This window comes from Globicephala melas, chromosome 5, assembly GCF_963455315.2.
Source record: "Globicephala melas chromosome 5, mGloMel1.2, whole genome shotgun sequence".
NCBI classification, from domain to species: domain Eukaryota; kingdom Metazoa; phylum Chordata; class Mammalia; order Artiodactyla; family Delphinidae; genus Globicephala; species Globicephala melas.
This window is the reverse complement of record NC_083318.1, coordinates 108,303,435-108,319,905: the sequence shown is the minus strand read 5'-3', so window position 1 is coordinate 108,319,905 and position 16,471 is coordinate 108,303,435. Positions and strand designations below refer to the sequence as shown.

Sequence of the window (16,471 nt, the reverse complement as noted above, 5' to 3'; positions counted from 1 at the left end):
CACCCACTTAGCCCCGCGAAGCCCCCTGCCGGCTAGACTCCCGGGTGCACTTGACGGTAGGATTGCAGGGTAGAGGTGGGGACGGGGGACCCAGCAGGACACCGGCTCTCTTATCTGGTCTCTGTGCTGAACAGTGAGCAAGAGAGTCTTTCTGGAGCTTGAGCCCAGCCAGGTGTCCTGTAGTTAAAACCTGTTTAAAGGGATGCTTTACTGCCAGCTGTTTCCCCTGCAGCTCTTTCCCAGAGATGCAGCACATCAGGACACCTAATAAATGTTAAATAATAACAACTGCAAATCTAATGCCTGCAAGTCTAGGGAAAAGGACAATAGCACATTAAGTCACTACACAGCCTTCCCTTTCCTGGACAAGGAACGGACAGGCCCAAAGAAAAAAGGTAATTTCCAAACAGGTGAAGTGTTCTTTCTACAAATATTGGCCAAGTGCTCCCCCATTGTCAAATTTAAAGACATTTCTTGGTGTGGAAGAATAGAGCAGGCTCTATTCACCTGAGGACAGAAACAACGTGTCTATTCCTAACCTGAGACATCACCCATGCCCTCCCACAAAACATTCCTTTGGGAACTTTCCAAGCAAAATGCTGGTCTGACGCAGTATGACAGTTTTATTTTTCCTGGAAAAATAAATTTAAAATATATTTAAATCAAATTCCGTTAATTTAAATATATTCTCCTTTTATTGACTTGCATTATAATGCTAAATATGAATGGGGGGACTTCAGTGGGCAGTGGTTGTGAACCTTTTCTCTGTCAGTCTGTCTGAAGAGAGAGTCATCAGTTAACCATCTGAATCTATATTAAAGGAGTGGCAAGTAAAAGAAAATATTCCAATAAAGCGCTCCTTACCAAAAACTTTGGTGATAAGCAGTTGCTTTGAAATTCTAAGTTTTCCATTTGTGTTTTCTTCAAGTGAGGCATATTTAAAGTAAAAACGATATGCCAATTTGTATTAAGAATAATGTGCAAATTTACTTTTACCTCTGAGAATAAGTAAACGTTCTCACGTTCTGTCATCAACTCATTCCTGCAACACTTTTATTGAGCAGCTAATATATGTGTTGGGCTAGGCGTTCCGTTAGATAAAAGGGATAATAATAATTAGCTGACACAATATGCCGGGCACTGTTTTTTCTAAGTGCTTTAAACAGATGAATCCACTTAATTCACGCAACAACTCTATGAGGTAGGTGCTGAGTTTGCCCATTTGACAGATGAGGAAACTGAAGCAGAGGTCATAGAGCTAGGAAAGGCAAAAGCCAACTAGGCAGAGTATTCCAAAGTCTGTCCTCGCCACACTATTCAACAAGATAAATAAGACAAGTTCTTAGTTCTCTCGGACCTTAAAGAGAACATAACCTCGTAAGAAAGAGAGACCAAAAAAAGGCAAGTCACCAACTTATGCCAGTGTAAATACTGTGCACAATAAGTGTGAACAGTCAAGAGGTGGTGATTCATTTTGCCTGGGGTGTGATTACTCAGCTCTTCATAAAATCTTTAGAACTGGGCATTGAAGAAGGGGGTGGCAGTTTGCCAAGCAACAAAGAAGGAAATTCCAGACAGAAGACATAGCATCAGTCAGGCATGGAGGCATCAGGAAAGGGAACAGCAAATACTGCCTGGACCGTGTCTGAGGTCAGTTCTCACTTGTGAATGGCTTTTGAATTTTGAGATTCTCCAAATAAAATTCAGTGAAAAGTCCCTTTCTGGATTTAGAGCCTCAGAGCATGACCATTTGACTAGTCAACCCCGACCTCTCCCTGACCCCATGACTACATTAGGTAAGATCAGCTACAGGTTAGGGTTTGGGCAGGAAATTCTTACTTTCCCTACTTAAAAAAAAAAAAAACGGGTCCAGGCAGCTCTGTTTGCTTTTTCTCTTTCTCTAGCTTACAAAGGAGCTCCCACGTGATGACTGTTATTAGGTCACCCTGAAATTGCAAGCAGTGGAGAAACATATGTATATCTTCTACTTTCTTGGAATCTATTACCCTGCCATGAAAGGTAATGCTCTTCTCTGCTTCCTTCCCGACTCGCATTTGCCCTACCTGCTGGCATAATGGAAAATGACCATTTACAGCTCCACGAGAGCTTAAAGCCTCTCCTGGTACTAGGATGGTGAGGGGGCCCGCAGGCCAAGGGCATGATCTCAAAGCCAGAGGTGCCCTGTTAGTGGATGTGAAGTACACAGAGTGAGTTTTGTATGCACATATAAATATGTATCTTATCACCCTTGAGTGACTTTTGGAATCCCTAAAGGCTTCAACTTGAAAATCTAATTGGGGCTTCCCTGGTGGCACAGTGGTTGAGAGTCCGCCTGCTGACGCAGGGAACACGGGTTCGTGCCCCGGTCCGGGAGGATCCCACATGCCGCAGAGCGGCTGGGCCCGTGAGCCACGGCCGCTGAGCCTGCGCGTCCGGAGCCTGTGCTCCGCAACGGGAGAGGGCACAACAGTGAGAGGCCCGCGTACCACAAAAACAAACAAACAAACAAAAAGATCTAATTGGAGTCACTTTTACCGGCACAAGCCAAAAGAAACCAAGTCTGCTTTGGACTCAGAACTATCCCGACACCTAGTATTTGATAGTCCTGGCATTGGAAGTGAATCCTCTCAGAGTGTATCTCTGACCCCGGGGATGTTCTATCAGATTAGTTTTCCATTGATGATAGTTATCTTTAGCCAATCAGGGATTTCATTCTAAAAGTTAGCATAGATTTAATAGGAATAAGAACCATGCTTCACCCAGGCCTTTTCAAGATTAAATGGGGATGGGGCATAGGGCAGAAAACAGTATCTGTGACAAAGCACAGATGGAAGAATCCTCTTCTTGTGGCGGTGAGTCCAAGGACTCCAGCCTTCCCACCCTGTCTGCAATCTGACCCACATCTTCACCAGCCTAACTGTTTCCTCCAATGGTCAGGAAATGTTACGTTGACCTATTGGCCAAAATTACACAGGGCCCTCATCTAGATTAGATACAGAGATGGCAGCTGTGTATTTTAATTTTCAATTTAGGCTGAAAGCATTTTCTCTCTCTCTTTTTTTTTAAATAGGAAGGAATATGACATTTATAAACTCTGGAAAACTTCATTGAAACAAGTCATTCATCACATATTATTTTACGTAGTTGCTTCACTTAAAAACCTCTCGGTTTCTTTTCCCACACCATCCCAACTCCAGGCAGGTGTTAGGATAATACTTACTTGTCTGTAAAGCACTCTGAGATCCTCGGCTAGAAGGCTCTGTGTGAAAGCAAAAAGTATTGTGTTTTATCATTTATTCATTAACATATGAAGCAGTTGTCTGGAAATGGGAACAGGCAAAATATTTACCTTGTTTATTCCTTTTTCTTTTACGGTAGATTACAAAGAGTATCACGGGTAAAAGTAGGACGGCCAATAAAATCACTGGGATCAACCCCATTAATATAAACTGTAATTGGCCTGCATCTTCACTAATAAGGGTAGGACTCATACTGACAGTGAATATTTCTGTGGTCACCGCAGCAAATATGCTCGGAACCGTAGCCTCTTCATCACTGCTTCCCAATTCTGTTGACAGTTCTGTTTCTTCCATTTCTGTGGGAACACACACAAAATTGAGATTGTCATGGAGACAAAGTTAATATGGTATGTTTTCAATGATTTGAAATTTATCCGACATGCATCCAGTGATAAACTTGATCCGCTGGCTTTGGTCTTCCAGTTCAGTGTGACACAGAATACTATTGATCAAACATAAATGGAGCTCAACCGGGGAGTATATTGAACGTGGATCAGAGCCCAGAGATAAACCTCCCACAAAGGCTGGCAGTTTAGACGCACTTAAGCCAAGGGCGTTGAGAAGCTCTGTTGTGTCAAGGGCGATATTCCAGGATATCCTATAGGGTATTTTAATAACATTTCTGAATAAATCTAAATTCCCTTTTACTGAGAGTTAAGCACTTGACACTTTTAGGTAAAAGGATTGCACTGTGTCCTAATTTTTTTTTTTTTTTAATAGAAGTTTACCTACCAATGGAAAAGAATTCTTCGAAATCAGGGTGACTGATCAGATGTCAGTGTAGGCCTCAGTTCTGCAGAGAACTAAGTCGTCTCTGAAATGATCCTATAGAAATCCTCTTGGACTCTAAATAAAAATATAATGTGTATCTCATTTGTACAGTGAAATTCTCAAGGGGAAGTTCCCTTAGAAACTAAGGAAACTACACCAGTATTTAAATTTATTGAATAACATGCATCTTTAGAACTTTCCCTATTAATAAGCTATACGCATGTTTATTCTGTTGGGACTTCAGATTGTGTTCGGAAACATCCATGGTTCATCACAGGATAGGAAAAGACTAGTAGCTAGATGATTATTTGAAAAATCTTTCCTCACCCGGCTCTGTAGTGACCATGGTGAGGAGAGCCCAGGTTTTCTTCCCATCGTGGTACAGTGTTGCCTATCATTCAGGTGGGGTCCAATGAGAAAACCAGCATATGAGCTGAGGCTACAGACAACTTATCCAATGGGATAATTTATGTGAAAGTTCTTTCTAAGGTGAAAGTTACTCTGCAAAGGAAGATGTCCACTTCCTGAAGCCATGTTCAGGCATATTAGGCCACCACCCAGAGGGTGACCGACTGGGCATGGCAGGGTCAATTCAGTCCTTAGCTCTCCACATGACCGCATGACAATGACTTATAAAAGTATTCCTTTGATCACAGTCTAACTTTTCAGTTATATAAACACTTCAATTTCTCCGAAGGCCAGGGGATCCACTTGGTAATCATATCTGTCAATGCCACCCCAAACCCTCAGAATCGATTACAAACTGCAGAGTCTAAGTAACTGGTGTTCTTCTCGTGTATTTACTGAAAGCAGGATTCAAAAATATCTACCACTTATTGACCTCTGCCTTCAGGGTTAAGTGACTTTGCCCTATACTTATGTCTTTGAAATAAGGTAAGTCAATAACGTATTCACACATTTTTAAAAGCTTTGATATATCACATATCACTCTGGACCAGGAAAAGGTATTTGTCCACCAGGACATCTCCTCCTTAAAATCACCCTGCTTGCAGAACTACTGGGACCAAACAGCATTCTTCACTGGTAACCCAGGCCAGCAAAGACTGGATACATTTGGGGGGGACAGGTGGGCAGTGGGAGCAGTGGCACACACACAAATGCAGTTGGTGACAATGGCCCTATTCCTTGAAGTCAGTGTTGATGGACCTTCCTCCAATAACCAGACCTCCTTTTTATTTGTTCTGTTTATTTACTTCTGCTACTGCTATAGCTGCTGCTATGATTTCAAGTTACCTTTTCAGATAACTTACTAAGAGCCAAGCCCTGTGCTCTGCCTTGTACCCAGATTATCTCATTTTGCCCCCACTATTTTTTCAGATAGAAACCGGGCAGGGAGCTTATACAACTAGCACACAACCACAAAGCTATCACAGGGGAGTGAAGATTTAAACTCAGGAGGGATGATTGCAGAACCTGAGCTTGGAACCTCACACAATATTTTCCTTCCCATCAGGCAGGAATGGAATGATTACAAATCATGAAGTGGTAACCAAGAGAGGGAAACTTGTGTTCTTGCCCCTCAGCCTACAGGAAGGTGGATTTCTGGCACAAAGGCAATGAGGGGCTCTCATTGGCCTCTTGCTAAGCTCCTCAGCCCAGGCAGCTGTGAGCAGAGCTGCCCAGAACAACAGGATCTTTCCAGCCTCTCCACGGAAGGCGAACAATTTCCCAGTAGAATACTCAGAGCTCTGAGTCACACTTGACCTGTTGCCCCAGAAGAGGAGAAAATGGGAAAGGAAATAAGCTAGCAAGAATAATGAGGGTGTTTGGACAATCAGGCATGAAAGAGAAATGGAGAGAAGCACACAGATGGTCCCGGGTCAGCACAAGGGACAATGCTGGTCACAGGTGGCTCTTAGTGGCATTTTGGAGTGAAAAGGACTGGAAATTTTCTCCACAATATCCCTCTTACACACAGCCTAACATACGTTTTCCATGTTAACCATCATTTACTCTCTCTGATTCTCTAGTGACTATTTAAATAAATGAGAGTCAAGGGTTCTCTGTGTGTGTTTTATTTTTCTTTATTCTGCAAGCCTTCATCTCCAGACGCTCCTGTGCCATCCTTCCTCACATCCCTCCGTTCCCAAACAAGAGCATAATAGCTCCAAATAACAGTCATTTATCAGATGCTGATAGTACATGCTAGGTACTAGGATAAACAGGCACCATCTAACTATCTTCACAACAAGTTCATTGTTCACAGTACAAATAAAGAAACTGAGTCTCAAATGTCTCGCCCTGTGGTACAACCCTGATATTTACACTGTCGGCTCTACTGATACACAGAGTTCTTTTTAAATTTTATTGAAGTACAGTTGATTTGCAATGTTGTTCACTTCTGCTGTACAGCAAAGTGACTCAGATATAGATAGATATATAGATAGATAGATATATAGATATACACACACACATATAATATATATATATTCTTTTCCATTATGGTTTATCACAGGATATTCAGTATAGTTCCTTGTGCTATACAGTGACCTGGGAAGAGCCTCTCTCGCCTCCAACCCTCCCTTTCCTTTTGTTGTTTATCCATCCTATATATAATAGTCTGCATCTGCTAATCCCAAGATCCCAATACTTCCCCCCCCCACTCTCCTCCCCCTTGGCAACCACAGGTCTGTTCTCTATGTCTGTGAGTCTGTTTCTCACAGATAAGTCCATCTGTGCCGTATTTTAGATTCCACATATAAGTGATATCATGTGATATTTGTCTTTTTCTGACTTATTTCGCTTAATATGATAATCTCTACGTCCATCTATGTTGCTGCAAATGGCATTTCATTCTTTTTTATGGCTGAGTAGTATTCCATTGTATATATATGCCGCATCGTATTTATCTATTCATCTGTTGATGGACGTTGAGGTTGCTTCCATATCTTGGCTATTGTGAATAGTGCTGCTGTGAACATAGGCGTGCATGTGATATGTAGGGTTTTGAAGCTGCGTTCCCCTGAGCGTAGGTGCCAGTGACAGTGAGGGTTCTAGTCACTTAGTGGTTATGGAAATTTGGGCTCAATGTTCTAATCTGTACAACTAAGGAATGAGACCCAAGATCCCATCTATTTCCACATCTCTATGTTGATTCTAAAGCATTTATCTTGTTTTTAATTAGACTTTTTGAACAAGCACTACACACATGGCACTAAGCTCAGAGAGGACATTTCACTACACCCTTTCCCCAGCCACTCAGTTTTCCTCCCCAGAGGTAACCACTGTTTCTGCCAGAAAACTCTCTGCATGTACAAGTGTAAGTATCATTTCCTGTTTCCTTTTTTTAACACAAATCGTAGCAAAATTTATATACTGTACTGACCCTTGCTTTTTTCACTTAAAATTAGATCTTGAAGATTATTCCTTGTCTGTATACAGAGAGCTGCCTTTTCCTTCCATTATTTGTATATAACACAACCTATTCCTATTGATGGGGACTTAGGTTATTTCTTTTGTATTTGTAGGTTATTTCTTTTGTGTTTCCCATGATGCTGCCACAGTCGCCCCTGCACACCTGTCAGCTTGCACATCTGCAGTGTATCTCCAGACTAGGGAGAGGAGGTTGGGTGCAGCACCAAACTGCTCTTGGGGGTTCTGCCCTCACAACTGCTCCAAGACAACTCCAGCCAGTCCCAGCGCAATGAGAATCGGCAGAAACTGAGTTGGAGAAGGGCTGGGTACGCAGAGGGTCTGTGATGGAAAAGTTGAAAATGTTGGGGATCAGCCCAAGAGTCTGTGCCAAGAGCATCAAATGTCATCAAAGGTGAGCCGGAAAACCAGGGCGGGCCAGGCATCTCTAACCAGGAGTGAGTCGCCAGGGGGACAGGAATCCCAGCTGTGAAAATGCTGTGTGTTCCACAAAGGCCCACGCTCATGCCTGGCGTTGGTAGTTTGCTATTTCCTCCGTCCTCTGCCCACTCTGTTTCCCCATCTCTAGACTGATCTATTCTCTGTTGCCCAGGAGACTAATCTTTCCGGTATAACTTCTTCATTTTGTCTTCTTATCTAAATGTGGACATATTTCATGGAAAAAGGGGTGCAGCCAGGGGTTGGGGGGTGGTACAACTGAAGAAGCTGCAGAAATAGAAAGAGGACCAAGTGTGAGAGTGGAGAGATGGGCGGCAGCCAGCGAAGTGCACAAGAGAAGAAGCAGAAGAAAGAAGGAGGACCATTGTCGAAAGCAGAAGGGCTGTGTGAAGGGCAGCGGGCGTGGCTTTGAACCCCGCCTGCACTGGTATAGGGGCTTGAGGGCGGGTCTGCCGGGACCCCTCTTCCCTCCAGGGGCCTTAGTCACGCTCTCTCCAGTGACCCCAGTGCAAACCTCCCGGGATTCTCCCTTTCACTCTCTCCCTCTCTGCTCAGATAATGGAGCATTAATAGCAGATAATGGGAGTGGTCATGTGAGCGATGAAATTAAGCTGCAATACTTCCCTTTACTTTTTTTTTATTTTATTTTTTTTGCGGTACGTGGGCCTCTCACTGTTGTGGCCTCTCCCGTTGCGGAGCACAGGCTCCGGACGCACAGGCTCAGCGGCCATGGCTCACAGGTCCAGCCGCTCCGCGGCATGTGGGATCTTCCCGGACCGGGGCACGAACCCGTGTCCCCTGCATCGGCAGGTGGACTCTCAACCACTGCGCCACCAGGGAAGCCCTGACATCTTTTTACAAAAATCAGTTGTTCAGTATCTGTGACATCTGACTGTGATGCGGCCAGGGGTAAAACGGGAATACAACAGGAACAAACAAACCAGACTCCCCAGGCCCAAGCTGGGCTGCAGGAGGATGACTGTGCTGATGCAGGGGGTACTAACGCCGTGTGGATGGACCACCTCCTCGGTGCTGGGGTGCTGGCGTGGACCAGACGGTGCCACTGGGACACCATCCTGCATAAGGCACAGGGGGAGCTCTGAAGGGTTCTGCCCTTTCTCTAGTTTACTTGGTTTTGAAACAGTACTATGAGCTGTTAATTACCTGAAATGATTTCCTCCTTGTACTATTTGCTTATTGTCTGTGTCCTCCTTTGTTCTGCTCTGTATCTATCTCCAGCCCCGGGAACCGTGTCTGCTGTATGGTTGCTGTTCACTGAACAGCTATTTAGGAAAAAGGCCAGATGAGCCGGAGGTAAAGTGCTAGACAGGCCTGTCGCCTTTTTATCAAGAGACTGATATCTTCCTCCCTCAATCAACCTAACCCCCTTCCAGGAACACACACAGTGTGTTCTTGGTCACAGAGAGAAAAGGGATCTACGGTGGTTGTCTCAAAAACTTATCTGAATTTTAAAGAAAACACTGGGAGATGAGAGGAATTGTTTAGAGAAAAGATAAGAATCTCTAATGATGAAATTTCACGTTTCTAGCTTTTTGGGTTTTCTTTTTGTTTGCTGGTTTTGGTTTTGGTTTTGGAATCAGGTGTGTCACAGGGTTCCTCACGTGTATAGTCCAGGCACATGAACTCTCTCTGGGGTGCAGGACTAGTGGGGGTGGACTGTTATTTCCTCTGTAAGCTCTGTTGTACTAGGCATCTGACCATCTTTATTAAGTGAATATGTTCACTTAGTATGTTTTTTCTGACATTATAAATTAGTTGGGTGAACAGGCTCAGTGCAAAATCAGCGAAGGTTAGTGGCAGATTGTAAGCACCGAAGGGCAGTCTAGGTAAAGTAGTGCCTGTGTTTCGTACACCCTTTCCCTTCAGCCATCAGACGACGAAAGGTGGCAATGCCTTATGTAGAAAGATCATTAAGAAATGCCTCTTTTGCTTATTTTGAGCAGGGTCATCTGATAAAAGGCTTTCATACAATAGTCTGCTCTGGAAAGCACCTGTGAAGCACCATTGTGTTTTACCCCATTGCCTTGAGAAGCACCCTGCAATTGCAATTTACTATCAGATTACAACATGCCTATCATATGATATCACTCATATGTGGAATCTAATTTTTAAAAATGATACAAATGAACTTATTTACAAAACAGAAACAGACATACAGATATTGAAAACAAACTTATGGTTACCAAAGGGGAAACGTGGTGGGGAGGGAGAAATCAGGAGATTGGGATTAACATACACACACTACTATATATGAAGTAGATAACCAACAAGGACCTACTGTATAGCACAGGGAACTCTACTCAATACTCTGTAATAACATATATGGGAAAAGAATCTTAAAAAGACTGGATATATGTTTATGTATAACTGAATCACTTTGCTGTACACCTGAAATTGACACAACATTTTAAATCAACTATACTCCAATAACATTAAAAAGAAAGAAAAGAAAGGAAAACATGTCCCACCATGGAGGCCCACATGCTCAGATGCATTTTTCATTTTATACTTTTTATTTGGTGTCTTTTTCAGAGAAAGCTTGCTTGTTTCGAAGCAGACTTGCCCAGACCCTAAGGCTGTCTCTGGTTTGAAGTTACTCACCTGGAGAAACTGCATTTTTGACCATCTGAGTACCTTTTCAAACACTGGAATCCTATCCTGGCCTGTCAGTACCTGGCAGTTTTAAGAAATGTACATATTTTTATGACACAGAATACACTTTTAACATTTAAAATTTCTTCCTACCATCAGTGGGATGATAGATACAAAAGTACTTTATTTTTTTTAATTTTTATTTTATATTGGAGTATAGTTGATTTACAGTGTTGTGTTAGTTTCAGGTGTAGAGCAAAGTGGTTCAGTTATACGTACATATACATCTATTCTTTTTCAGATTCTTTCCCATATAGGTTATTACAGAGTACTGAGTACAGTTCCCTGTGCTATACAGTAGGTCCTTGTTGATTATTTTATACATAGGAGTGTGAAAAATACTTTAAAATGAAAAAAGAAAGATTATTAAGTGATAGAAAAGTATTCAGGTTAGTAATGATAATTACTACTTTTATTATATTTCTACCTCTCTTTTGAAGCCAATTTCAAAATTACAATGTAAAAGAGTAACGTGAAAACAAATGTTCCTCGACCTGCCCTGCCCTCCCTGGCTGCTGTGTCAGCCTCCCTCTGGGTGGATAAATGAGGGGAACTCTGGTGCAGGTCACACAGGTCTCTGTGCTGGCCTGGCCTCCTTGCTCAGGTCAGCACAAGCTCAGTGTTACCAGAAGCCACTGCAGGAGAGACAAACCAAAACCTAAATGGTAGATGCATGCTTGTGATCATCAGAGAAGAGGAAGGCAGGGGAAGGAGATGTGGGGGCCCAGGAGCTGCAGGAGGGAAGGGGGGAGGGTATAACCAAAAGTTCTCCGTGCCAGCCTCTGGGGCAGCAGAGGGCCAGAGTGTGTTTGCTGTTGGAAGTTGTCTTACAGGAGGCTCAAGAAGGAAGCAAGTTCGTGAGGTCTTCCAAGTGGCATCTGAGTGGAGAAAACGGTGGATGGGATTTTCTAGGGTCAGCAAAGCCACTTAGCAGGTCTCTAAAGCTGGCCTGGCTTGTGACCCTATTCTACCTCTAAAGAGAATCAATCCTGCCCTTGCATCCAAGATCCTTGCCCATCCATCTAAGTCCTCAGAATTTCAGTATCGCAGCTTGAGCTTCTGGGCTATTCTCACTCTCTTTTGTCAACCTCTTTTCTGCATTTATTAATACAATCCCATGACTTTTTTCCCATTTAGTTTTTTAAAAATTTATTTATTTATTTATCTATTTTATTTTTGTCTGTGTTGGGTCTTGGTTGCTGCGCATGGGCTTTCTCTAGTTGCGGTGAGCTGAGCGGGGGCTACTCTTGGTTGCAGTGTGCGGGCTTCTCATTGCAGTGGCTTTCCTTGTTGCGGAGCACGGGCTGTAGGCGCATGGACTTCAGTAGTTGTGGTGCACAGGCTCAGCTGCTCTGTGGCACATGGGATCTTCCCGGACCAGGGATCGAACCCGTGTCCCCTGCATTGGCAGGCGGATTCTTAACCACTGCGCCACCATGGAAGTCCCTCTCATTGAGTTTTTGATGTGACAAATTACATGAATAGATTCTCTAAAGTTGATCCACTCTTGGATTCCTTGTTTTAGTCTACTTAATCACCAGGGGTTTGTTTGTTTGTTTGTTTATTTTTTAGTGATAATTCCTTTTTATTTGAATGACTGATCTAGGACTCAACTTAGATATTCTAATATTTGTTAACTGGCTACATAGTCAAAATGTCTCTGGTCTTAGTGATATACCAACACAGCAATGGTCTTTGCCTGCCAAAAGATCACCATAATCATAAATAGAGTTACTAGATAAAATACAGGACACCTGTTAAATTTGAATATCAGGTAAACAACAAATAATGTTTTAGTATAAATGTGTCCCATGCAATATTTTATGTATACTTACATTAAATTGCATGGGATGTACAATAGTTATACTAAAAAATTTTTGTTTATTGGAAATTTACATTTATCTGAGTGTTTTATATTATTTGCTAAATCTGGCCATCTGAATCATAGACAAATAAATAAGCATAATTTTTAGAAAAGAATAAATAGATGTTAAAATTAATAAACAGTGTTGTCAGGGGAAAAAAATGTCAACAAACCCTCCTAACAAGTAGACTCCTGTTTCTGAATGCCACAGTGGGGTGGGGAAATAAGAAATAATAAAGATTGTTTTAATTCATATAAAATAAAGAAACATAGAAAAAAATTCAGATTGCACCAAAAAAACTAGATTTGCTGGTTTTGTTTTAAGGAAGCAAACGCAAAACACCACAACCCATGAGATCCTGCTGGGGTGGATAGCTCTCCTTTCCAACCACCTCCTCTAATTTCTCAGGAAATGCTTCTATGCTGTCTTAGGCACCAGAGGCAGACTTTTCTATTCTTTTTATGTTACATAACTTTTTTTTTTCAAGTTTTCAAATCAGCTCTTACTGGCTTGAAATTTCATGTCTATGAAACTAATATTCCCCTTTTTTTTTTCAAAAATACTTCCCCAGGGACTTCCCTGGTGGTTCAGTGGTAAGGACTCTGTGCTTCCATCGCAGGGGGCACATGTTCGATCCCTGGTCGGGGAACTAAGATCCAGCATGCCGCGGGGCACGGCCAAATACAAAAATAAATATGTAAAAAAAAAAAACAAGTACTTCCCCAAAATGTCTGTAACTACCTGGCTTTTCTGCGAATTGTCATGCTGCTCAATGCCTATCTACTGGGTCTGAACTTCCTCTATATTCTGAGAGGGAGAAGGACAGAAGGCTCTCTCGGAACTACTCATAGGTACAGCCACGTAGCTTTCTCTACAGGAGAGGGAGCTATAGCTGTTCCCTGTTTGGTTTGAGGAGCCAGAACTGAACTATTCACACACAAAATGATTTGGGAGACTTTTAACATTTCAGAACAAAATAAAACTGGATTAATGAAAAGTCATATTTATCCAGGTATCACCACAGTTTCATTGCATTATTGAAATGATTATAATTTTGTCACAAACACAAGTAAGTCTTGGGCTATAGAATAAATTTCATGTCATTCATTTCTTTAGTCAGTGAGTTGTGTGCCTGTCCTGTACCAGGAACTATTCTAGAGACGTAAGGGTGAATGAGACCAGGCCCCAACCTCCCTGGGAAGTGACTGGTAAGTAGGGATAATGGCATACAAATCAATAATTACATTACAGTTTCATAAAAGCCATAATATGTTTGGGCACAGAGCATCATGAGGATATGGGAGGGGAAGGCATTCATTGCATCCGGGGTGGAGGATTCAGGAGAACTTCCCAGAGGAGGTGACCACTGAGTTGAATCTCAGGAGTTCGTCAAGCAACGATGGCAAGGAAGGCACTGCAGCTGAAGCACAGCTATAGAAAGCTCCGTGGCCCGACAGAGGTTGGCACATTCAAGTACTTATATCATAGGATGCATGGTGGGAAGTGTCTAGTAGGAAAGGAACACAGCACAAGCTTACAAGGGGCCTCGTAATGAGGCTGAGGGGGCTGGAATCTATCCGAAGGAAATGAAAAACCACTGAAGGGGTGAAAACAAGAGAAAAATAATCACAGTTTTGTTAGAGAACCATCACTCTGGAGGTTATGTGAAATTGGGTTTGAGAAGAGACTAAAGGCAAAGAGACTAGTTAAGAAGTTAATGAAGTAACCTAGGTGAGAGCTAAGAAGGGCCTAAACCAGTAGGGAGCAGAGAAAGAGTTCCGTTTTGGCCAAGCTGAGCCCAGGACTCCTGGGACGTCTCCAAGGAAGACCGATGATGAATATGTAGGGCTGCAGCTGAACAGACATCCCTGATTGGAGTGATTTGGGGAACCATCAGCCTAGGAGGGAGATAAAAACGATGAAAGTGTGTCACGACCCTGAGATGATGTAAGGAGTGAGAAAAGAAAAGATAAATACAAAAGGAACAGGTGGAAGAGAAAGATTCATAACTCCAAACGGGAAAGGAACAATCAGAGTCCTAGGAGACCAGGAGGAAAATGGCCTCATAAGACCCAAGGAAGAGGAGGGTTTCAATAATTGATTATGTTAAGTGCTACAGAGAAAAACAGAAGATAAAGATGGAAATGGGTCCTTTGGGTTCGGCTATTAGAAGGCACTGGTGACCCAGACAGAGCAATTTGAGTGCGGTGCTTGACATGGCAACCAGATCGCAGGGGGTTGAGAAGTGAACGGAGACTGAAAATGAAGATGTGTTGGCTGTCTTTCAAAGAGACTGGGAGTTATAGAAAAGAAAGAGGGAGGAGAGCTCGCGGGGACTCAGGAGAGCTGGAAAAGAGCTCACAGGCTCTCTCACTTTTCATTATGAATGTATACCTACCAAAGGGAATAGAGACGAATGTAACAAATAACAGGGGACCCACCTTAATTATCTTCTATTTCCCCATAATGACTAGAGCAGAGGTTGGCAAACTTTTTCCTAACAGGCCAGAGAGTAACTCTTTTAGAGCTTGTGGGCCAAGAGGCAAAATACAGGCTATTATCTGTTTTTATATAACCATTAAAAATATAAAAACCATTCTTAGCTCAAGCGTTGGAAAAAAGCAGGAAGCTGGCTGAGTTTGGCCCATGATTCTTGGTTTGCTGACCCTGGACCACCATGTATTTTTCTGAAAGAAACATAACATTGTAAACACAGCTGAAGCCCTCCTTCCCCCAATCTCTTCCAAGTTACCCGCTCTCCTCAATTAACACGGATCAGTCCCACACTTTCCAAATACACCCGTGTCCCTAAGCAATAGAAGCAGAATTTGGAGTGTTTTAAAAACTTTAAATAAATGTAATTATTCTGTAATTATTAACCTTCCACTGGTTTTTTGGTCAACATTACATTTGAGACTGATTTATCTTAATACATTTGGCTGTAGTTCATTAAGTGTACCTGCTCTATGATATCTCATTCTGTGACTATACCAAGATTCATGTATTTTTCTTTTGTTAATAGATATTTAGATTGTTTCTATTTTTACAAACAATGCTACAGTCCACATCCTTGGCCATGACTCTTTGCGGTCGTACATTTGTGAGTGATCTGACAGTGAACTGTTGTAGTTGTAGGGTATGAACATCTCCAGTTGACTAAATATTTCCAGATTGTTCTCCAGAATGGTTGTATCAAAAAAAATTCCTTTTCCAATAACCTCATATAGTTAGTAACCTGAAAAATTCGCCCAGTATGCAGCACCTAGAAATACTGGATGAAATAGAAGAAACAACTTCTTAAATGTATAAAGAAATAACAAAAAAGCAAGGAAATCCCAAGGGCCCAGAAAATATGGAGAAAGAAAAAAAAAACTTGTAGAGGAAATTTAAATTCAGAGCCATACCTACCCACCTATGGGGACTTGCCCGAATCCCACAGGATATGAGAAGCTATACAGTACTCTCAGGCATTCCTGTCCACCTACTGGGTCAAAAGTGAAAGCTAAAACACCAGTTCATGGCTTTAAAAAAGAAAGAAAGAAAAAAGAAAAGCAGTTTCAATGATTCTGGCAAAGTTCAAAGTCAGCTGCACTTCCCCCAGGCTGACCTCACCATCATCCTGACACTGTGGACCCCTGACCCACGGCCTGGTTTTGAATTGGGTTTTGTCTACTTCGTTCTCCTTGGCAGTCACTTTGGTCTCTTGGGTCACCTGCTTCTGGTTACCGGCTTGCCTCTGCTGGCCTGCACCTCTAATGAGCTTTTGGTACCTCACACAGCTCTTGGAGGCTGGTCCCTGAGGTCTCCCTCTCCCCAACCCGAGGCTGGGGTTTAAGCCTGAGGTCCAAGCACCCGCTCTCCTCAAGCCCAGAGCACACCCCTATCTGAGTTTCTTCCAAACCCTATTTTGTGGTGACAGGACTGAGGCTGCCCTGGGAAAGTATTTACAGTAGCTTGGTGACAGGATCAGAAAATCTGGGGTTCTGTTAAATAGGGTGGGCCAAGCTCTGTGTGCTGGGTTTTGCCCTAATT

General features: G+C 42.6%; 1 protein-coding gene across 1 annotated transcript in view; it reads right to left on the bottom strand.

The window, feature by feature from the left end:
- TMEM154 (transmembrane protein 154) overlaps window positions 1-16,471 on the bottom strand; it is a 40,860-nt gene that overhangs the window by 20,142 nt on the left and 4,247 nt on the right. Inside the window, exons 2-3 of the mRNA XM_030878238.3 lie at window positions 3,350-3,595; window positions 3,221-3,259 (exon numbers count right to left, since the gene is read on the bottom strand). Coding sequence (XP_030734098.1) covers window positions 3,221-3,259; window positions 3,350-3,595 — 285 coding nt within the window. The remainder of the gene's footprint in view (window positions 1-3,220; window positions 3,260-3,349; window positions 3,596-16,471) is intronic.